Raw genomic sequence first — 22,816 nt, 5'->3', positions numbered from 1 at the left:
CAGTTTGCTGAGGCTGGCTATGTCTCAGGAAGAGACTTACTCAGTATTGCTGCCTGCCAAGCTTAAGATGCAAAATTCAGTCTTCTACAGTCTGTCACTTGTCATATACTATCCTAAGATGATTAAAAATGTAGAAAGAGAAAAGCTGTCTTGTTGTTTTTGGAGCTCAGAGTGTTGAAAATAAGCTTATACAGACTGTGAGTACATTTGGGTTCCTCCCACCTGGAGTGCTGCATCCAGCTCTGGGCTCCCCAGCACAGGAAGTGCATTGAGCTGTTGGAGCAAGCTCAGAGGAGGGACACCAGGAAGATTAAATGGATGGAGCATGTCACCTACAAGGAAAGGCAAAGACAATTAGGATAGTTCAGCCTGGAAAAGAGAAATCTTTGTGGTGACCTAGCTCTGGCGTTCCAGTATTGGAGGCAAGCTTACAAGAAAGACAGACAGACTTTTTTTTTACAAGCACATGTAGTGACAGGACAAGGGGAAATGGCTTCAAGCTGAAAGAGTACAGCTAGATTGGATGTTTGGAAAAAATTCTTTGCTGTGAGGGTGGTGATGTGCTGGAACAGGTTGCCCAGAGAGGCTGTGGATGCCCCATTCCTGGAAGTGTTCAAGGCCAGGCTGAATAGTGCTCTGAGCAACCTGGGATAGTGGAAGGTGTCCTGGCCCATGGAAGTTGTGTTGGAAGTAGGTGATCTTTAAGATCCCTTCCAACCCAAACTTTGATTCTAAAAATTATGTAGGAAGGACACTGTGGAGCTGTATACTTGCTTTTTTTCTGTCAGGGCTGTACATTGTCCAGTTACAAAGGCTGTTTTTACGACTGCCCAAGCTGTGAATGTAGCCTGGTAGCTTTTTCAGAGAGGAGTTCAGTTATCACAACTCTCATGCATCACAACCAGCAACAAGAGCTTAGGTCCCCATTTTCCTTTGCGCATGAAATGATGACTTCCATCACCATGAAGTTTGTGGCGCATCATCAGTGGCTTTATACAAGTGTAGCTGATGAGGACCTGCTAAAGAAGTAAATAAGATCTGAACACAAAAGCATCCAAGTCTGAATCTTACTGCATATTCTTCTACCAAGGATTATCTGATTTGATTTCATATCCTCTGTGTGGAGTACTGTTCTTTTGTAAAGCGTGTAAGACATGTCTGATCCTGCTCCTTAGAGGTTCTCCTTGATCTGGGGCTGGCCTTTTATTTTTCTTGCCTGGTTTAGGTTTGTGGCGCATGTGTCCTATTTTATATGCCTGTTATCTCGGGAAGTGGATTAAGGCTGGCACAGATACACTGAACCCTAATCTCTTTAGAGAGCCTGCAAATCTCCAGAGGTAGTAAGTACTTCAAATGTTTATATTACTATGTTCAGCTGATGTTGCTTGAAATCCATTCAAGAAGATCTGAAAGAAAGGAAGCAGGGCATTTTGCAACTGTCTTTTTTTTTTTAATTACCCCGTTAATATTATTTTATATACACCTAATTCTCAGTTTTCATTTTAGTGTGGTTTTTTCTCATTATTGTAAGGAAAGCCTCAAGCACTATTTTCACTGCAAAATATATCTAAAACCTAATATCTTGGCTGTACAACTTCTCCCATGAGAGCTTTGACCCATTTGTTATAGTTCTAGGTTAAAGGCAGGTTGCTGGTGTCATTATTTCCAGCTTTTTGAAAAAGTGATAAAATATGAAATGCATTTGTACTCAGTTACCTGGATTTGTCATCTACACAGTGGTTTATGCAGAGGAGGCAAGGGAATTATAAAGTACCTCCAGTGCTCAGAAGCAGCTCTTGTACACTTGATGGACAATCTGTCACACGCTCTCCTGGCTGGAAAGAAAGAATTTGCAGCCATTAGGCTTTATAGATGTGAGCAGATACCATCCTGCTCAAGGTTGGCACCAGCACTGTCACTCTTACCATAAAGACAACACACCTTTGGTGAGGTGGATTCAGTTTGACTCTGTAGAAACTCTTGGAAATTTTTTTCAAATTTTAATCAAACAGGAGTAAGAAAGCTTTTAGGTAAACAATTTACTCAAGACAAGAATGAATGAAAGTAAAGTGGATAAGTATTTACTTTGAGAAACTGAGAAAGAAATAAGCAAAAAGAAGAAACTTGTTTCTAATATTTGGAATTATACTCTGGGAATGGCTTCCTCAGTGTGGCAGCTATAAGAAGAGTGTTGTTTTTATGATGGAGTACAAATTGGTTTTGGAGAAGATCAGCTGATAGGTTATCTGCAAAATTAGATCAGAGATGTCCCACGCTGGATTGTTGCTTCTGAATCCTTTTTGTATTTAGAATCCTGGGGTTTTTTTCCCCAGGTTTACCTGGTTTGCTCCCATGCTGAGAAGAAAATATTAATCCAGTGTAAAAGTACAAAAGTGAAGATTTTCCAAGAAATGTCCATTGTGATTTTGAACTTGTTGAGTACCTAGCCAATTCATCTTTAGGAAAACCTTTGGTGAATATGCACCATTTCTTGCACTCACCTCTATCCTTGCCTTTCTTGACAGTAGTTCTTGCAGTTTGCTCATGAGCTGTGTTGAACTGTCCAACAGTCTCGTCCTTGCTTTTGGTTAGAGAAGAAAAAGGGAAGATGACAGCTATGGATCAGCCTGAGGAGCCTTCAGTGAAAATGAGATCTTTGATTTTCCTGGTCAAAATATCTCTGCATGCTCTTAAAAAAAAGGACCCAAGATAAATTGCAAATGGAGCTGTAGAGATAACCAACCTAGCCAAGCTACATGTTTTAAAATTAAAAAAAAATATTTTTTTTAAATTTGTTTTCTCATTTTTTGTCCCTTTTAATTTAAACCCTGATGCGATATTATAGGGAGGTCAAAACTGAGTGCTTGATCTTTCTTGAGTGGGTCTTTCAAATTAGAGCAATTGACTTGCTGCAGACTACAGGTCATGGATCTGTTGTGAGAGCTGAAATGTGTCAGTGCTCCAAAAGACTGAGTAAAAGTTTCCCCCTGATATAAATGACTGTCTAGATTTGAAAATAAATCCTTTGGATTATACAGAAAATTTGAACTGTCAAGAAATAAATGGTGTGGTGAACTGAAACATAGGTCTCAAGGTACCTGCAATTTAGCTGTATTTCAGTAATCTCTCGCTCACCTTTCATTGCTGTCAGCGGCCTGGAGGGTTTCTGTTATATTTATGATGGAAATATCTGTCAATGAATCATGTCACTGAGATGCATGTGGTTTTTCCACTTCAAGGAATTACTAAGCACTCCATAGTTTCTGTGGTAAACACCATATTTCTGGGTCATTTGTACTACTAGGCATTTCTTTATGTAAGTATCTTTCTTGAATAAAAAAATCTTTATTTTTATGTGGTAGATGGAAGGTAAATTTGTTAAGCAAGGGCATATAATTTTATTTCATGTATTTACATGTTTTCACTATCAGCTAGTATTTCTGTAAAACTTTGGATGACAGTAGGTATTTATTAACAGAATTTTGCAAGTATTAATATGGCTTCTTAGTGCCTTTATCACAGAAAAATAGATGTACCTAAAATTCAGGAGACTGAGTACCTCTCATGTTTTGGAGTCCCTTTGCTTAAATTTGTGGAGATTAGATAATTTTCATGTTAAAATATTGCTTACTTTCAAGTATAGAACTTTTTAATATACAAAATTATGTTATTAAAATGCAATTTCCTTTTTAATCATATACTAACCAAAAATGTAACCTACTGTAGGTTTACAAGTTAAACAGATATTACTAAGTAGTTTTCAATAATATTCTTCTACTCTTAACCTTACTCATCTGCAGTATCCAAGAATTTTTAGGGAAGGTAGGTGATAACTCTAACAAAATGCAAAGTGCTGAATATTTTGGGAGACTGCAAGATCCTTTAAATTTGATCTGCTGTTTGTTATTGTCACTGTAGGTTATGGATGAGAACATCTGCAATTGTCCTACAGTTAATATACTTTTGGAATTAGAATAAAGGGCAGAGCTACAGAGCAGCTGGGAAGTGCTCAGTTAACCTCCATTGCAAATGCTTCAAACTCCTCTCCAGTGGGGCTTCTTAATGATGAAATGCGTGGGGCTGGCTCTTCTGACAACTCGTGGAATCAGATCGATGACTGTAACCTTTTCTCTAAATTAAACTGGAAAACCAGGCCCCAGCAGGGCTGTATGCTCAGAGCTTTGGAAGAGCAGCTCCTTTCCTGCTCATCACCCCATAAATACATTTTTAATGTTTGTTTTTAAATTATGTGAATATATTCTGGGCTATGCTCTCATCTCCATTTCATTGAGCCTTCTTCATCGTTTATAGTTTTAAAATAGTTATATTTGCACTTATTCAATGTAGCAGCAGCTAGCTCCAGCCTGAGTTCTGTCTAGATTTTATTTCCTTTTCAACACAAAAGTAAGCTTTACGAGATTGAGCAGCTGTCTACTACTTGCAAATGAGGTGTATGCTGAGACAATTTTCAATCTTATTTTATGATTTCTCATACTTGCCTAAATAAAAGGAAAAAAACACCCTGGGTGAGCTCTTTGGAAATGAGTTTATATTTTCAGAGAAGGAGTTAAAGAACAGACTTGGCTCAGGTATCTATTTTCCCTTAGAGAAACATGTTATGTAAAGATGTGTACTTAGCACTATTTTCTCTCTGTATTTCTCCTTGTGGTTATGTTTGTTGTTTCACGTGCTTTTTTTCTGCTGTGGTCATCTGAAAATATCTGTAAATTCTTCTTAATATTAATTTAGACTAGGAGAGGAATCTCCCTGATTTTTCAAGAGGCAAAGTGCTTTTCCTCATTTTATTATGTTAGTAATTAAAAATGATTGCTGTTTTCTTATGCAGAACTGTAGCAAACACCCAGATATGTTTCTACTCACAGCTGGGCATTTGTTCTTTTGAAAATCTGTCCCTCCTATCAGGTGCTGCTGGTAACTGTTGTCAGATGTTTGAGTAGCTGTGCTCCGATGGCAGGCATGATGTTGTTTCAATTCATTTCCTAAGCAAGGACCAGATGTTTGTTCTGGGCTAAGCAGAATTGATTTGCAGTTAAAACCTCAAGTAAAGGAGTATCATATTAGGCTGTAAACCAGCCATGTCTCAAGCCACATGTGAATCAAAAAGAAAAATGTGAAAACCGGTGGTAATCATCTTCTTCACTGCCCTGTACATCTCAGATATTTGTTTATACAAGTGAAGAACAGATGTGTTCTTCTCTCCCCTGTGCTAACAAATGGGAATTCAGATTTGTACTTTGAACTGTTTCATGATTTTCCCTTGCTCTACACAGAGATAACAATAAAAACAAGGCAAATGGCTATAATTAGAGAATTAGGCCAATAGGAATTCAATGGCTCCCTGTGAGAGCCAGTGATAAATCTTCTCCTTGGGACACTTCAATAAGCCTGAGGCACACCATCTCCAGCTCTGGCCACCTCCTGTCCTTCCACTTGCTCTCAGCAGGCAGGCAGAAAGAGCAACAGGGAAGACTTAGAAAAGATTGAGTTCCAGCAGAGTTATACTGGACCTTTAAGAGGTGAGGTCTTGATCATTCTGTGACAAAAAATGTCTTATGCAAGAAAGAGCTCTGGATGGAATCCCATGGCTACAGTGCTCTGGTAACAGTCACACCACTGCTAATAGTTGGATTTATCCATCAGGAGTCTAGCTTTTACATTTTATTCTAGTTGTCATCAATATATTCACACTAACCTTTAATATATTCACAGTATAACAGGCAGGAAAAATTACACTGGGACTAAGGAACAAAGACAAATATTGCTGAAGAAATTTTAAATAATGTGCAGATCTCTAGTGGGCATTGATTCATGTGCTTCATGGTGTCAATAATTGTTTGTGAATTGCAGTAATTTTTTTCCTCTGAACAGAGCATTACTTGTGAAATACAGTCATTACCTATTGATTAGCTCTGTAGTTATTTTCAGTAGTGCATCAGTAGTGCCAGTAAAAAAAAAAAAGAGTAACATTTACTTTACATCAATGTGTAAAATCTGTATATTGTTCATCAACAAGTGAAATGACTCTTTAAAATATATATATTTTGTTATTGTAGAGACCACATGGGTATTTTCAGTAGTCCTAAGTCTCAGGATAAATGGGAAAAATCTAAAATGCTCATTTGGGTTTTTAAAGGTTTTTTTTTTTTTTTTTATCAGGGCATTGTAAATGTTCTGCTGTATCAGGACAAGAGTGCAATAAGAAGGACATATTTGTCACTGGTTAGTGCTAATGTAATTTCCTATTTTGCCTACTGTATGTCTTTCCATTTAATCTCAATTGGTGGTAATGTGCTACTTTTTGATTAAATGATGAGGTCTGAAATTCACCAAGGAGAAAATAATTAAAACTATTTGTTTCACAGACTGTCAGCAGCTATTAGGGAAATTAAATGTATTTTTCCCTGAACCGTGTTACAGACTTTGCAAAGTTCACAATCAGTTCACAATCAATCTTTTATTGAACACAGATTTAAAAGCAAAGGTCAGTTATGTTTTGGACACTAAGGAATTGATGCAATTGATAAAACCCAGCCATTTAGATTATTTTTATATTAAAATTTCACTGCTTGGAAACCCTTGCTTTTTAACTGTGGCACCCTTATGGCCGCTTCATCTCAGCAGATTTGCAGAGTGAAAGAGAGCTTTGCAGCTTGTACCCCAGCTGCAGCAGTGCCCATGCCCTGGCAAGGGCCAAGCAGCAGAAGGGATTGTGGCCGATGCTGATGGTGAGGACTGGCCTCGCTCCTGACTCTCTACTGCAGCCCCACACATCCGGCAGGGTAACATCCTCTCACAGCCCTCTTTTGCTTCAGAGAGGAGCCTTGCTGTCTGACCTGCTCTAGGGCTTTGGCCCTGCTTGTGGACCCACCCATTTCTCCTGAATTGTCAGATTTGGCTGGGTCAATGTACTGACAAGGTTTCACCTAGTATTTTCCTCTCCTTTTTCTGCTGCAACAAGGCTTGAGCTTGCTCCTTTTTTTGCACCACAGATTGCAAATACCATTCACCCCAAGACCTCATGCTCTGAAGTCTGCTTTTTACCCCTTTTTGCATTCTGAAGGGGCTCAGTGACTTGGATGGGCGATGTGAGGAAGGCAAGTGTTGGTGCTGCACTGGGAAACCCTCCTACCCTGAGCCCCTTCCTCCTCCACATGGCATATGGGCTGCAGAAAGGGATCTGAGCCAGTGGGGCAAGGGGCACACTGATGGAGCAGCCACAGTCAGTGAGTTTGGAGTGAGGGCCTGGCAAGAGGCATTTAGGAATTCATGAAGAGAAGGGAATGAAAAAGCACTGGGACGGTCAGTGTGATTATTGTTGGGCACAGTGAAAAGGCAGGTGGAGAAATGGATAAAAGTTTTGTCTGCAGACATGCTTTGCATACCACATAGAGAAACAGAACCTAATCTTGATTGGAACAATTCAATTCCACTGTGAAGTACATGTTAAATAACAATAGGTGGCTGCAGAGCTGTGCAGACTTGCAGGTGAAGAGCAGAATTTTAAACAAGCGGCTGTGCAGGCAGGAGAGGCAGAGGGGAGGGCTGGGATAGCACCCAGCACTGGTGCTTGAGCTCTGCTCAGACCTCAGCCTGTGCTTTTATGAGTTAAAAGCAGTTGCTTAAACCTTAGCACAGTTCTGCATTGATTCAGCTGGAATTTTTCCTGGGAAGCAGAAGTTTATTCATCTGGAGCTTTGCTGCTTGCAGAGTATCACCTCAGGTGAGAGAGCGAGCTGGGGTAGGGGGGCTCATTGATTGAACTATCAGGGCCAAAGGATGTGTGTAGCAAAATGACACTACCAAAGAGCACAGTTCAATGCTGAGCTTCATAAATAAAGTGAATTATTTCAGCACCAGATGAATCAGTAAAATGTATTCATCAAACAACAAAACCTCACAGTATTTGTTTCCCATTCTAAACAACTTCTCTGAACTTTATGTCAAACAGCCCTATGAATTCCAGTGCAACAGGAGCTCTCCTGGGGAGCTTAATGAAAAGAAAAGGTTAATTCTTGCTATTTTGTGTGCCAATAGTTCTGCAAGAGCAAGCCTCTGGCCCATGGCTATGTAAACCCTGAATTACTCCAGTATCAAAACCCCAGTCAGAAACTCTCAGAAATTTGTGTTCAGGAACTACCTAAAGACGAAATAAAAGGAATAAGAAAACTTTCAGAAATATTGTTGGGATTTTTAACATTCATGCCTCACAACCCCTTTTTTTGTTAGGGTTTTTCTTCTTTTTTTAATAGCTTATTGGAGAAATATGTTTGGTGTGAAAGGGATTAAATGGTTTTCTCCTTTCCAGTTTTTCATTGTTCTGTTTCAGTTAATGAGATTTGATCATTTATAACAGATCTCATTTTTGGAATTTGAACCAATTCTTCCTCCAACAAAAGCTGGGACAATCAGTGTAGTCATTCACACAGGAATGGGGCAGGCCACCTCACCTGTGCAGCCATGTGGTGCCTCTGCTGTGACTTCTGTCATCTGGAAAAGGAAACAAGAACATGGCAAGGACCACATCTGTCACCAAATTCAATCCTGGCTTTTGCTATGGAGTCACAATTTATTTTTTTTACTCCATCTGCTACCTTAATGAAGATTTACAAAAAACCTTTAGAAATAAGCCTAGGAATTAAGCTTGACAGCTTCAGTGTATAGTAGATCTGTGTCTTCCTACTTACCAGTAGTTAACAATTACATGTAACAAGTACATGCCATTTCATGCTTTCCTTTATCTGTTCCACTGGCAAGAACTGATGCTTTTTTTTTCCTTCAGAGCCTCTGCAAATGAATAGCTGTATCACCTCTCCATAGGCCTATAGTCCCCTCTGCACAATGAGTACCAGCCTGCCCTTCTTTCAGACCATTTAGCTGATTAAAGGTGATGAGCTTAAACTCTTGAGTAATTGTTTTCAAGATGAAAGATTTTGCTTCCGTTTCAAACCTTGGGAATCATTTGTGTGGCTGAGGGTCTGCATGTCTTCTCTCTGTAGCTCTACAATTAAAGACATGATGCCTCAAATCTTATCTGAAATAGTTTTAGAGACTAATCTCATTAAAATCAATGGCACTCTGCCTGTCTAAAATTATACATGTTCTTTGGGTCTCTTCTGAATTTAAGGCATCAATAGATTCCTTTGCAGATAGTGAAGAGCCCTGGGGTTGATTGACTTGAACAAAAGGATTTAAGTTACAGAGCTTAAATTCACTTTCAGTCTACACAAGAAAAACTTGATTTGAATAATCAGATTCAGTCATCCTTTACATTTGCATTTTTAGTTGTTTTGTTAAAAACAAGTTGATTCTGTTGGGTTAATGAGCATTCAGATATGTCAATTTGCAACTGAATGTTGCCTTTGCTTCTAAACTTAGAACTTCTCTTGGGTAACAAAGGATAAGCTATATAGACAGCTCCATAATGGTATCGTTTCTGAATCTATCCATCATTTCACAACTTTAGCAATCTGATAACATTGTGATGGAAAATGGGAAGTAGTAGTTCTGTTTACAAGATTATATTTGTTTTAAATTATTTATTTTTACAAACTGCTTCCTGATAAAAGAGAGTTTAATTATAATGAAGAGAACTGTAATTTTTCAAGGGTTTTATTTCTTAAATAGAAAAGCCCTGAGCTTATTGGGCAAAATTGAAGATATAAAATCTGAAATTACTTATTTAAACTATCTTTTAAAAGTATATGTTCAGAAAATCTGAGCCACTCTAGGAGTTCTACCTAATTCTAGTCTTCCACTAAAATAACTGTAGAAAATGAGTCTGGTCTTCTTGTTTTCCATCTTTTGCTATGTTACTAGGGACAGATGTAAATTAACCCTCTTGTTTATATCTTTTTGGTTTATCATTCAAGATTAAATGATGAAATTGCCAGCAACTGGAATTATGTGAAACAAATTTCCAGAATAGGATTCCTTCCCTCACCACCACTTTTATCTGTCCTCCAGTTTGGACTTTCTCTTCTCAGTCTGGGGAATACTGTGAAACTATAATTTAAGCACAATAACTCTATACAAACCAGAAACTCAGACCAGCTGGGACATGGACATTGCTAAATGGTTGTTCTGGTTTGGGTTGAGATGGAATTAATTTTTTTCTTAGCAGCTGGTGCAGTTTTGAATTCAGTATGAGAATAATGTTGATAACACACTGATGTTGTAGCTGTCCCTAAGTGGTCCTTACCCTAGGCCAAGGCCTTCTCAGTTTGCTGTGCTCTGCCAGGGAGAAGATGCACAAGAAGCTGAGAAGCTGTGGGGTGGCGTGGCCAGGACAGCTGACCCAGCCTGGCCTAAGAGATATTCCATAGCACAGAGCACCATGCTCAGTGTTTAACTGAGGAGAGCTGGCCAGGAGCATGGATTGCTGCTCAGGGGGCTTCAGTCAGTTGGTAGTGAGCAATCATGGATTTGATCTTTTCCTGACTCTCTTCCCCACCCCACTGGGGCATGGGAGGGGAGTAAGTGGTTTAATTGCCAGCTGGGATTGAGCTGCAGCAATGGTATTTGGTGACCTGCTTTAAACTCCTTTTTTCCCCAGCAGCTCAGGGACAAGGAGACAAAGGCTGAGACCCAGGGTGAGGATAAGCACTGCAAGGTGAAGGTCTTTTTCCATGCAGGAGCTTTGTGTGGAGCAGACCCATCAGCAGGACATATTACAGCCCAGCTAGCTTGCCGCTGCAATGTACAGCTAATACATTTGGGGGAAAGTGTACTTTTGCTTTCATCTCTCCCATCTTCCCAGACACATTTTCATCTTGCTTGCTATTAATGCATAGATGTAGCACCCTGTAGTCATTTTGAGTTAGTTTGTGCACCTCACTAGTTCTGGTCCTCATCTTTGGCAGTGCCTGAGTCCTGGGGAAGGAGTGTTCTCTGCTTGGCTTACCTGGTGATCCAGGAAAGGATTGCACTGTCACATCTCCACTGTCTGTTTTCAGGAGGTGCTTCCAGTAGGAAAGGTAGAAAACGGAGCAGCCACCCTCTCCCAGCCCTCCTCCACCTGGCTGAGCCCACAGCTGGAAACAGTCCTGCTGCTGTTTGGGGTGCAAATGGGGGTTGGAGCAATTTAAAACAAAGAGGCTGTGAAATAGCTGCTGGCTTATGTAATTTTGGGTTATTTCATTTTGTCTGTGTTCTGTACAGTCTTTTTGCTTTTTGATCTCATCATAGTTCCTAAAGGCTTTCTATATTGTGGTTTTCTTTTAAATATTTAGGAGTTCCATGCCCATCCTGAGTTTTTATAATAATTAAAAAATAAATAACAGTCATTATGAGAAAGTTGTGAAGTGGGAGATGTTTCAGTTTCTATTTCCTAACAAGGGAAAAAAAGATATGTGACTTGTCAAATATTAAACAGTAAGTAAAAAAGTAGAGATGATGGTAGGTGGCTACAAGTCAGAAGTTACCATATATATTATTCCTGAAGTCTTATGGTTTTACCAAAAGCCAGCAAAGATATTTTACTTTGCATGAGCAGGCAGCAATAAATTGTTCAGAGGTAAATGCACTCAGGAGCATCATCTTCAGCACCTTGAGCCTTGCTGTGTCTCCTATTCTCTAGGGCTGCTAAAAAGGCAGCTACCACTTCAGACACAAATATTTCTTTGTGGGCTTTGCTGTGTTGTTTTGCTTGCCAAGATCTATCTTCTTTAAAAGAATTCAAGAATCTAAGGCTGTAATTGTGTAAGATAAGGCATTGAAAATTTAAGCTGGAAGTAAACACTAAATGATGCATTTTCCTGTACAAACACAGGAGTTACAGCCTAGTGCACGAGGCATCAGGATGAGGATTTCAGAGACTCATTCTTTCCTTATCTCCTCTGACCTGTGCATTTGCTTCAATAAATATCTTATGGGTCTCTGAATGGAAGTGTTGCAGAAAATTCCAGATTATGTGAGGATTCAGGACAATTCCCAGTGATTTAACCCAGGCATCCTCAGCAATAGGTAGCTGCAGGATATCACCTGGTTTCCAGAGAGCTCATTAACCAGGCAGAGTGTTGTACTCACAGAACAGGCTTCAGTATTTTGTGAAGTACACATACTTTTTCATCTCTCTCTGCCTATTATTACCTGCCTTATTTCCTAGAGAATGGATGTTCCAGCAAGGGAATGTCTCTGGTTGGATGTTTATGCAATGCCTGGGGCAGCAGGCTCCTATCTGTCAAATTTTGCATACAGTTACTGAGCTGAGTGAGGTAACAAGTGTGAAGTGATTTCAGTGGCTGCAGTGATATCTCAGTTCTGGCTTTGAAGACATTGCTGTCTGCTGCAGAGCAAGCTTAGGGATCAGCCTGCAGGCAAAGTAATATTCCTCAATGCACTTGACAAAATGAATAAAGGACTCAGTCATGATTAATGACTCTGACCCAAAGTTTCAAGTCCCTGCTCAAATTCAGTCGTGTAAAGTTGAGCTCTTGTTACTATTCAAAATTGCTTAAAAGTGAACATTGTTCTTTTAGTGCTCTATTCAATATCTTAGAAAATGCAAAGTATGAATCCTCAAACAATCCTGCTCACATCACCAACATTATATTGCATTTCTAACCTGAGAAACTTTCAGTTTGAAATTAAGATACAAATATAATTTTATTATTTTAATATATTTTTATTTATAATATTTGTACTTATTATTATTTATAATACATACAAGTGAGTTCACTGTTGTAGCTGCCTTGAAAACAATAGAGATTTCTTCAGTGTAGGCCAGAAAGCTGGCCAGCCAAGAGGAGCTTCACTCAGCTGCCTGAAAACACAAGTATCTCATGTTATTTGACATGACTCATGATGTCCTGTTGTTGTGATTTAACACCAGCCAGCAACCAAGCCCCATGCAGCAGCTCACTCATCCTAACCAGCGGGACTGGGGAGAGAATAGAAGGGGTAAGAGGTATATATTTAGTGGGTTGAGATAGAAACAATTTAATAGGGAAAGCAAAAGCTGTGCACACAGGCAAAGGAAAACAAGGAATTGATTCTCTGTTTCCCATGGGCAGACAGCCATCTCCAGGAAAGCAGAGCCCCATCACACATCATGGTGACTTGGGAAGATAAACGCTATCACTCCAACTATCCCCCCATCATTTTCCTTCCACTTTTTATCCTGAACATGATGTCATCTTGTTTGGAATACCTCTATGGTCACTTGGGATCACCTGTCCCACCTGTGACTCCTCCCAACCACACACCCTCAAGTTCCTTGCCAGCATGGCAATAAAAAGCAGAAAATGCCTTGGCTCTTTGTAAGCCCTGCTCAGCAATAACAGAAATATCTCTATATTATCAACTCTGTGTTCAGCACAAATCCAAAGCACAGCCCTATACCAGCCACTGTGAAGAAAATTAATTCTGCCCCAGCCCAAAGCAGCATACCTGCTTAGCCTGAAGTAGCTGCTGTAGAAGAAGAGGGCTCAGAGTCATGCCAGTGAAACTTTGCTCATGTTCTGAATCTGCAACCAGACTCACCCCCTGGCTTCAGAGCAGAGCTATTTGGCCATTTTTCAACAAAACAGATTTCTCAGAAGGCATATCTCTGACACAAAAGCAATTAAACCCTTCTGCAGCCAATTCCATCAAAAGATTAATGGGAAACGAGGCGTTTGGATCTGGGCACGTGCCTGCTCCTTGGGTTCTCTGAGCAACAGGCTGACCCTGACAGGCTTTCCAGGACAGTTCCTTTCTTTCATAGCTTGCCTTATCTAAAAGCATCCCAGCCACCCATGCAGGGGCTGATCTGAAGATAAGATGAAACTTTCCAGTCTCTCCGTGTACCTGAATTTTTTTAAGGTCTTTCCAGAGAATTTGCTTTCAAGTGAAGAGGAGATTTGGGATTTGCTATTCTCTGTGTCTGTTTGCCAGCTGTCTCTGCTTCTGCTCTTTCAGTATGTTTGTGCTCAGGGAAAACTTCTCTTTTTCCCTGAATAGTCATGAATTATTCAGATTATAAAAGCTCCTTTCCTTCCAAATTTTGATTCATTTTTAGTGTGAAAATTGCTTTGTGTTCCTAATTCATCAGAGTTTCATCTTTTATTATATATTTATAACTTGATTGAGAAACTATTTCTCTGTGGCCACAACATTGTCAGGAGAAATGCTTAATGCTTTAACTGAACCATTTCTGCTATTTCTTTCAAAGACAAAATCTGAAGAATTTTATTATGGAGTGAATTTATTAAAGAATTCTCCTTGTCACAAGTTGGGGATTGAAGAGAAATTAATTTGCTTGTGCTGACTGGGTATCTAGGGAGAGCTATATTCAATAAAATATCTCTTTCTAGTCTATTATCAAGGCAGAAATTGGATATAAATAGCATAATAGCAAGCTACATATAAAGAATAGAAGGAAAGAGAGAGCACAGATGGAAACCAGGTTTTTTAGTAAAGGCAGAGATTGCTGAAGAGCTGTGCTGCCACACTTGTCTGGCAGCTTTGGCTTCCTAGGGACCTGAGAGTTGGTCCTGGCCCCTGGTGCCACCAGGACATAAAGCCAGCTGCTGCAGCCTGATTGATCAAAGGTGGCTGAACACGTCCGTACACCTGCGTCATGGTTTCCTTTCTAGCCTTTGTTTTCGTACTCAGGATTTCAATGGATTACTTTTTGTCTGGAATTTTCAAAGCAGCAATCACATTAGGAGGTCTAGACAGTGCAAGTTACACAATGCACACTGAACACACACAGCCCCTGTGCTCACCTGGAGGCTGTGGCTCTACAGCAGCTGTTGTTATTTCACCTTGGACTCTTGCACCAGAAAGTAACCTGGTGTCTTCCCAAGACACCTGGCTTTCAAATGATTCAGTGGTTCACTGATCATAGTAGTCAGTGCATCCCAGAACACAGGTAATATGCTTCTCACAAGCTTGTTTGCTTTAATATTCATGGGAACACAATCCCAGCTCCTCTGTTTCTGAAATTTTTCAAACTATTCAATGTTTTGTGTTTGCCTTTGTTGTTGAGAGTCAAGCAGTGCATTGAGGGTGTCACCCCTCCACTAGCTGCCACCAGGTAGATGAAAGACTTTGCTGTACCAAGTAAGAGCAATTTCATGTTCTCATTGTTGTTGCTAATCCCTACAGTGTATATGCATAGGACTCCTCCGGTATCACAGATGAATATTGTCTTTCCTGAAGGAAGACAGAAAAAGAAGGAAACTCTCCACATACAGATTTTTTCAGTACAGAAGTAAGTCAGTAATATACCAGCATTTTAAAAATATTACTAGAATAATGATCATCGACAAAGGTGAAGGAACACAGGCAAAAGTGTCTGAGTACTGATGCCCAGAAGATGGCCTGTTCAGTGCTTTCTGAGTTTTCCCAGCTGGAACCAGGGAATTTGTTACCCACTCCAGGAAAGGCCTGATGGAACTCACTCTTTTAAAAAAGTGAAGCCGCAGAGCAAACACCTGTGGCAAAAAGAAAACCAAATAAAAAAAATCAGCAAGCTCATTTAACTCATCAGCTTATGAGTAGATTTTTCACATGAACTGAAATGTGCATGATTTAATGAATGGTACATGAGCTAGTGTGTTATAAGCTCACTTTTGATGAAAGTTCCTGCAGCAGTCTACCTAATGTTGCTGATTAGGGTTATTCCATCAATACTTGATGTATTCTGCAGCACAAATTGTAGGGATAAAGGTGTTTTAACAATTTTTTTCTCAGCATTAAGTAATCTTTCAGCTTACCAGGCAGTCCTGTGTGCACATCTCTCTGACCCCTTGTTCAGGTCTCTCAAAACTCAACTGTGATGTCAGTGAGTAATTCTGTCAGCATCTCTGTCCTCTTCACCCAACCTTCTCTCATATAATCTCTTGAGATGGCAGAATCCTGAATTCATGAAATACAAATCAAGTACAATTTTCTGATTGAGCGGGATGAGGAGAAGCTATCCCAAAGTCATAAATCCCCTGATACCATGGCTTGTATCACTGCTGCTCTTTCAATCACATGGCCAACTCTCTTAGCCAGTACAAATACAAGAATATGCAAGCTGTCCATTCAAGTTGTCACTGTTTAAGACACATAGAACAGTTGTCACTGTTTGCTGGTAGCTGCTGCAAGTGGTACTGAGAAAATGAAGGGATTACAGAGGAGGAATTATAGGAGCTTATTAAACTTTGTCCTGTCCAGTTTTCTGTGGCTTCTGATAAGCATAACACACTGGCTACCCAGGACTCTGAGCTATGAATTCAGGTGAAGGTGGAAGTGAATGAGTACCTGGATTATCATGATACTCAAAACCATCACACAAAACTGATGGAGACACATGATTTCTAAAGAGTTAAGCTGTTATTCCCTCTTTTAGACAAATGGAAAGGATGTAACTTTTCATGGTGACATGGCTGTAGGAACTGACTGTTGTCAGCTAGCACATTTTGCAAGAATTAGCATTTAATATTGACAAAATTATATGGTCCCTAAAATTGGACTAATCGAAGTGCATGAACTAGCAAGTCCTAAAAAAAGCAAAACTAAAATACAAACCCTCTTAGCACTTGTCCCACTTTTTCTAGAACAGAATATGCCATTTCATACTGAGGGACTATTATTCTTTGTCAATGAGTTATAATTGATGAATATTTAAGAAAAGAAAGAAATATCAGAGCTTCTGTAAAAAGAAAAAGGCTTTTTCTTTGGGAATAGATAGTGTAAAAATAATGTCATTTTATGTATGTAGGCTACATTTTGCTTAAGTAAGCTGGTCACAGGCTCTCTTTTTTCTCCTTCCACAACTTATACATCTAACAAGCAAAGATGTACCTTAAATCAGACCTTTATTTACTATTGAAGACAAACATAAAGGTAATTGAAAAAGAAAGTAAAAATTGTGATCAATACTATAACAAGAAAAGGGAAGTACAGGTTCAGAATTTCATTAGGAAGAAGTTAAGCAGAAATCAGTTTTACTTGTATATTACAAAGGCATTAATTACAGTTCCTTGGATACTAATAATATAATAGTTTTTAAACAAAAATCCAATTTAAAAAAATTCAACACCAATAAGTTGGCAACTGAAGAGTGAAGAATCATTGTGCAATTTATAGGCATACCCTTTCTCTTAGGACAAGTCCAGTCAATTAATGAACAAGATGTAACTGATTCTGTGCATACAAATATCATTCTTTTATTGTTTTTTAAGACTTTTTTACACTGGCAACGTGTAGAAAATCCTCCCCTGTGATTAGAATTATACTTGCTATTACCTCGTGTCTGCCTGGAACTCTTGGTATAATATTTCATGGAAGAGACTTTAAAGTCCACCTAGTTCAAACCCCCTGCCATGGAAAGAGACATCTTCCACTAGTCCAGGTTGCTTAGAGCTTTATCCAACCTGGCCTTGAGCACTTCAAGGGACGGCTAATCCCTTAATGTAGTGTAGTTGGGTTTATTTCATTGTATGTTTGTATAGAGCATCATGACAAATATCCTGAGGTTTTATAGGTCAAGATATTTGTGCATTGGCTGATGATTTCTCTGGTCTTTTATCAGGGGCTCTCCTTCCTAGAGAGCCACTGGCATCAAAGGGTGGGTCAGATGTGTTGCTTTGGCAGTAGTCTCCTGTTTGTGGCCCTTTTCTTTTCCAAGGGCTTTGTGGTTTCTCCTCATCTTTTGATGGCCTATCATGTGGTAAAAGAAAAGCTATGGAAAAGCTCTTCAAAGGAAGGTTGGCAACCAGGAGTAAGTCTGCCACTGCTGGAACAATTCATCCTGATCCTTGTCCAGATACCCATTAATTGCTCCAGTGGTTGCAGCCTGTTGCTAGCTCCATCCTTCCTGAGAGGTCCTCAGGCACTGGGGCACAGACAGGATGTCTGCATGTGTCTGTGTGTCTTTCTTTGTTGCAGTTGATTTTTGGGTGTGTAGTAGACCCAACACTTTCCCAGAAAGAATCTCAACTGCGTGTGTGGATGTGCAGTTGTGTCATAGTAGGCATGGACAAGATCCAGAGAAAGAATCACAGCATGTTCTTTACTTCAGCCTCTCAAAGCAAAAAGGTCAAACTCCCAGCAGGAAAGTCAGGGCACTCCTGATGCAGGATTTCATTTTTACTTTCACTAAAACAGAAAACATGTCAAAACAATGAAGAGATTATAGAGAAAGGGAAAATAAAACTTTCATCATTAATTAAGCACTCAGAAGATAGAATATGACAATTCATTAGTCACACACAAGCATCTCACTCTCTGTTGTACTGAAAAACTTGTTTTCCTTATTATATTTCCATAATATCTAGAATCCTAAAATCATAGAATGGCCTGGGTTGGAAGGCACTTTAAAGTCCAGCTATTTCCAACCCTCCTGCCATAGGAAGAGAGGTCTCCCACTAGGCCAGGCTGCTCAGAGCTGCATCCAACCTGGCCTTGAATGCTTCAAATGATGGCTAATTCCTTAATATAGTGAAGTTGGGTTTATTCTTTGTATGTTTAGATAATTGTTTCTAGCATCAGGTGGTAGAAGCTAAATAGGAATTTAGCATAGACCTTTCAATTCAGCATATTACATATGGTGGATGGGAAGAGCAAAATAAATAATATGAAAAGTTACTCAAGCTGACTTTAATGGATGGTCAGTGTTGCTGTGCCTATAAGTCACAGTGTGGTTGTGTAAGCACTTTCAACCAGTGCATAACTTTTATTTAAAATATTTGATATTATTTTGAATAGAAGAGAATAGACTGTTTCAGTTAAAAGGACCTGCAACAGCAGTGACCAGTTCATGACTGACCAAATGACAAAGCACATTCTTAAAGGCATTATTGAAATGCCTGTTCTAATGCCACTGACAGGCTTGGCATACACCACCCACCTCTCTAGGAAGTCAGCAACAATGTTTACCACCCTCTTGGTATAGATCTCCTCTGGTTGGGAACTTAACTGCCATATCATCAAAAGTAAAAATCTTGGGAAATTCTGCATATCCTGGGAGAACCTTACCATTGAATCAGCAGAGGCAGCCTGGTATTTCTGATTCTATAACAATATCCATACAGACCAGTCTCTGACATGGTAGAGAGCCCTGCTCACAAGAACATAATCACACAAATTCCACCCACAGGCAATTTTTCTACAACATTTTAGTGTTGAGCTGTTGTCATTAAGATTTGGGAGTCATGATATTGACATTTATGCCTGTTTGTGCTGGAGAGCTGTTAAATGCAGGAACATAAAGTCCAGTGAACCATCACATGAAGTAATGGTTTATCTGTGTCACGACTTTTGTTAAGTAGAGCGCAAGAGTACGTAGAAAACCTTCCAGTTATTCTCTGTCATCCAGAAAAAGTTATATAAAAATAGGAATGCTCATATTCATAGTTCTGCTACTTTACAATATCAAGATATTTTATACTGCTGTTCATAGTTGATCATTATATTAGCCACACTATGAGCAAAGAATTGTGCAGGCCTTTTATGTTATTTACATAATGTAGTGAGTATGAATAAGCACTATTTTCCATAGAATAAAGAAGGGTGAAATAGCAGTAAAGTACTAAACCAAGGTAAATGAGCATTTTTAAGTGACTTTAGACAGAATATTATAGTACAATAATTTTCTTAAAAAAACCAAACATAACAAAAAGCTTCCACTTTCTTAGATTTATTAGTTTTTATAAGGCAATGAGTAACCTATTCACTACTGTCTCATTCATCAAGTGAGTTCTCCAGGAAAAGGCATCCTGTCAGGTGCTGCAGACAAAGCTCTGAGCAGCATCACTACTGTTAATGCCTCAGATAATGACTGCAAGGATTGCAAAATTATACATTATTATCTAGTAGGCATTGATCATAATTATATCACTGATAAAGGCAAAGCATATCAAATGTTATGTTTTAAATATTTCCTTTAATTAGAATAAAAATGCCACAGAAATAATTTGAGTGGTAGCTATGTGATTCTTCTGAATGCAGAATGTAACATTTTTGCATATACTCAGGATGAAAGGAGTTATCACTCTAAGCTGTTCACTTATTAATTTTCATTTAATACTCATGGTATATCAGACATTATAGATCATTCACCATTTTGCTTTATGACAGAGCAGAACCCTGATAACTATGCTGTGTCTAAAATGCAGTTCCTTCATTTACCTGCCTGCTTGGACTGAACTGCAGAATCTTAATTTGCTGTCATGGTTTCCATGATCCTTTGCTCATGTCACAATTGTTGTTACAATGAACACATAGCATGTACAGCATAGCCTTCATCTTCTTAAGGCAAAGCACAGACCCTTTCATCCTTGCAAAATGAATAATTAAACTAGGATTTTAATATTTGTGCTTGCTTTTGGGTTTATTAGCTCTAACTGTGAAAGCTAAATCAATTATTTTGTATGCTCCATCTGACTAACTCTTGAAAAAATAGACTGGAATTTTCCATATATCTGTTCTGACTTTAAGCTATTTTAAAATATCTCTATTGAAGAAATGGACTCTGCCAATTGAATAAATGACTTTCTTATTATTACAAGCTTTGGGCTTGCATAAGAACCAGAAGTGTAAAGCAAAATTAGGGAAGATGTTTGTCACTGACAAGGTCCTATGGTGGTAATATAATTTTTCTGCTGTACCTGCCTCACTTGGATTTGGGTATTTTCATTTCTGCAGAGCCCAGAGGAAGGAGCCTCTACAACCATCTATGCAGCAGTATCACCCGAGATGGAAGGAGCTGGTGGCTGCTACCTCTACAACGAGGAAAGGACAAAATCGGCTGACGTGGCATATGACGAGGAGCTGCAGAGAAGGCTCTGGACAGAAAGCTGCAAGATGGTTGGGATTTCTGATGAAGCCGGCAGGCTTCAGTAGAAGAAGCCACTTTCTGCTGGGTAAATGAAATGCATTGAAAAGCATCTCTAGGTGAATTCTTGCAGCATCAGTCATCATCCTGGAAATCACTCTTCAGTCCCAAAGGCAAACGTGAACAGCTCTGTTCTTCACTGAATCCCTAATCTGATAGGGTGTGGGGGGAATATTCCCACAGAAAGGTGTAGTGGTTGGTCTTAAATCTAACCATCAGTTTTGTAAGTCATTCTGTTTCAGTCCGTGATTAAAATACAATCTTTAAACATGTGCAGAGATGAGTTTTCATTGTTTTGTTCAACAAAAATAGTGCTTGAGCATGTTGTGCTGGGAGTTTTTTGAACTTAAACCACCTTTGTACATATAAGTTACTATTTTAAATCAGTTTTAAAAGTTCCAGCTTTATTTCTGTAAGCTTCATTAATCTTTAAGACACTTTCATCAGCTTGTTCCAATGCAGAAATTTGGCATTCATGATCATGATGTTGTTTCTGTCTTAAAGTCAGTTTTATATGTCAGCTTTTATCCAAAGGTATTAACTGAAGGTCAGAACAACAACAAAAAGTAAATAAACAAGGTCTTCTTCAAACAGGATACTGAATTCACTTGTTTCCAGTTTAAGTTCATCTCTCCTACAAAGGTGAGGAAGGGATCAAACATCATCATGGCAACACTGGCTTTGGTAGAGGATGCAGCCAGCCTATTGTCTTGTCAGTGGGCTGAGATTTACTTGTCCCCTTTTCTCCTGAACCCCTGTAATGCTGCATCTGCAGTTTCATTCATTTTCTTTGACAAGGAGAGTCACTCATGTACTGTTGCATGGAGGATCACCTTCTTTTTTTGGTTTTGATCCTAGCTCATATTAGTTTCAGAACTAGAGTTCATGGTTTGGAAGAGACAGCAATTCATGCCAGCTCACTTTTTCCTGTCTCTGGAGATGTACAACGCACCTTCCCTAAACTATGTCTTTGCCATTTTTAAGAATAGCCCCTGCCTACTCATCCGACTTTCATAGGAGCAAGAGGGTATTTTCCCATTAGTTGTGTATGTCTTTCCTGAAATTTCCTAGCAACTGTTTTATTCTAAATTTTATTTGACTGTCTCTGAGTGTGGAACTGATGTATTTTATGAAGCTATTTTTAGCAAACACTTGGGTTTCCCCACTCAGTGAGATAGCAGCTGGTTCAGATGCTATTAATTCTGAACACACTTCAGTTGTGTACAGTTCAGGGAACTCCACCTATGTCTACCACAGAGAATCTTTAAGAATGATGTTCACATTCATGGAGTAAAAACCTAAACAGACATTGGGCAGTACAAAGATAGTTTGAATTTATACAAGCTCAAACAACTAGAAGGAAAAAAAAACTAGATTGAAGATAGAAATATTTTAATGGGAATGGTTTGGCAAACCATGAGAATAATTTGCAGAGAAACTTCCCTGGACAGTTTCAGTCAAGATTTTACGTCGCACAAAACCATCTGGAAGTGTCTGGGCAGACCTTACAGCAGCCTTAGGGTACTTACAGGGGCATACAGGAAAGATGGGGAGGGGCTTGGGCAGTGTAGTGATAGAATGAGGGGCAATGGTTCCAAACTGAAAGAGAGAAGATTTAGGTTAGACATTAGGAAAAAATATTTCACTGTCAGGGTGCTGAAACACTGGAACAGTTGTCCACACTAACTGTGGGTGTCCTGTCCATGGAAGTTTTCAAGATCAGGATGGATGGGGCTTTGTCTAGTGGAAGATAGCTCTGCCCAAGGCGGGGGAGTTGGAAACAGATGATCTTTAATGTCCATTCTGACCCAAACCATTCTGTGATTCTTTGATGTCTTCTCACTGAGTCTTTCCAAGCATGAGATCTGTGTCTAGAGAGCTCGAGGTCTCATTGTTAATGGAGTAAGGTCTACCCTACTCCCATCTTGTTGATTTTAGATGCCATCTAAAAAAGCCACATAATCCTGTAAATGTCCTTGCATTTCCTTT

General features: G+C 39.2%; 1 protein-coding gene across 3 annotated transcripts in view; it reads left to right on the top strand.

Annotated features, from left to right (window-relative positions):
• DHRSX (dehydrogenase/reductase X-linked) overlaps positions 1–21,099 on the top strand; it is a 200,959-nt gene extending 179,860 nt beyond the window's left edge. For 2 of the 3 annotated variants that reach the window (XM_064711755.1, XM_064711735.1), the window contains exons 7-8: positions 6,178–6,240; positions 20,638–21,099. In XM_064711755.1, the coding sequence (XP_064567825.1) occupies positions 6,178–6,240; positions 20,638–20,835 (261 nt within the window). In that variant the 3' untranslated portion in view covers positions 20,836–21,099. The remainder of the gene's footprint in view (positions 1–6,177; positions 6,241–20,637) is intronic. The other variant, XM_064711744.1, reaches the window with a different exon arrangement.
• The last annotated feature ends 1,717 nt before the right edge of the window (positions 21,100–22,816 follow it).

Source organism: Zonotrichia leucophrys, chromosome 1 (assembly GCF_028769735.1).
Source record: "Zonotrichia leucophrys gambelii isolate GWCS_2022_RI chromosome 1, RI_Zleu_2.0, whole genome shotgun sequence".
Classification (NCBI taxonomy): domain Eukaryota; kingdom Metazoa; phylum Chordata; class Aves; order Passeriformes; family Passerellidae; genus Zonotrichia; species Zonotrichia leucophrys.
The sequence above is the reverse complement of the archived record's forward strand: the minus strand, read 5'-3'. Positions and strand labels throughout refer to the sequence as shown.